General features: G+C 41.1%; 1 protein-coding gene across 1 annotated transcript; it reads left to right on the forward strand.

Moving 5' to 3' along the window:
• Positions 1-384: 384 nt before the first annotated feature.
• LOC106817244 lies at positions 385-1,062 on the forward strand (the record flags this gene model as incomplete). The annotated part of the gene is given in 1 exon segment (XM_014821908.1): positions 385-1,062. A coding segment is annotated over 1 exon segment (515 nt), but the record flags the coding sequence as incomplete, so codon positions are not given.
• Between the last annotated feature and the right edge of the window lie 8 nt (positions 1,063-1,070).

Genomic DNA, 1,070 nt, shown 5'->3' on the forward strand with positions numbered 1-1,070 from the left:
GGGAGCTCAATTCATGACATAAGAGACCACACTATTATTTTAAACGTATAATAAAAATGTGTTCATAGAGTTTGAGTACCAAATGCATTATAGTTGAGACAACTTTTCATCTGAACTCTGTTTGCATGGATAGAAACAGGTTTTCGACGTTATTATCAAAAAATATATATAATCTTACCACGCATTTTTAAATTTTTAAATGCAATCGGACTCTATTTTAGTTTTTAACTTTGTATTTCTAGTCAAAACACATATCTAATCAAGTCATAATTTTATAAACGTTTTAAATAATTGAAGGTCTTGACGACGCATGGCAAGAAGCAGATCTGTAGCGTGACAGTATCACAGATTTTAAATGGCAATCATTACATACAACAGAGCGATCAACGCGCACCAGTTAACTCTTCAGGCACTCTTCGATCTCTGGATGGAGAAATTCCTTGAGGATCAACCTGTTGTACGTGACGCCTTGGTAGCCAGCGTAAAGCAGCTGACTGAAGCATGCCGGGATAAGACAGGCGTTGCAGAAGCGCACTAGGCATTCAAAATGGATATAGAATCCTTCAATCTTGAGAAACAGCTACGAGAGTTTGACGCTAGTCGTAAGACAGACCCAATGTTTCAATGGGCTAGGATGTACATGCGGCAGGTGATGACACTGTTACAGTTCCAGAGGGCTATACGGGAAGGTAACTGGCACCTCTACTTGATATCACTTGAGCATCTTTGTAAGTACTTCTTTGCATATGCCAGGCTAGATTATGCTCAAAACATTCCAGAGTTCATCGCACGCATGGATGCCATAAAAACCTCTAATCCAGAACTATGGCAGAGCTTCACCAATGGTGAGTTTGCAGTGAATACCAGCAACCGTATTCCATTCACACGAATTGGTGTTGATCAGGCGATGGAACACCTCAACAAATCAACGAAAGGCCAAGGAAGGATCTCTGGAATAACAACATCTCCAGCAACGCTCTTGAAGTTTTGTCTCACTGCTCCGGAGCTGGCACGACTTGCTGATGAGTCAGAACGACTTGTAGCTACTACTAGCACAATTGCACCACCAC

The sequence above is a fragment of the Priapulus caudatus genome, unplaced genomic scaffold (assembly GCF_000485595.1).
Source record: "Priapulus caudatus unplaced genomic scaffold, Priapulus_caudatus-5.0.1 Scaffold1646, whole genome shotgun sequence".
In the NCBI taxonomy this organism is placed as follows: Eukaryota; Metazoa; Priapulida; class Priapulimorpha; order Priapulimorphida; family Priapulidae; genus Priapulus; species Priapulus caudatus.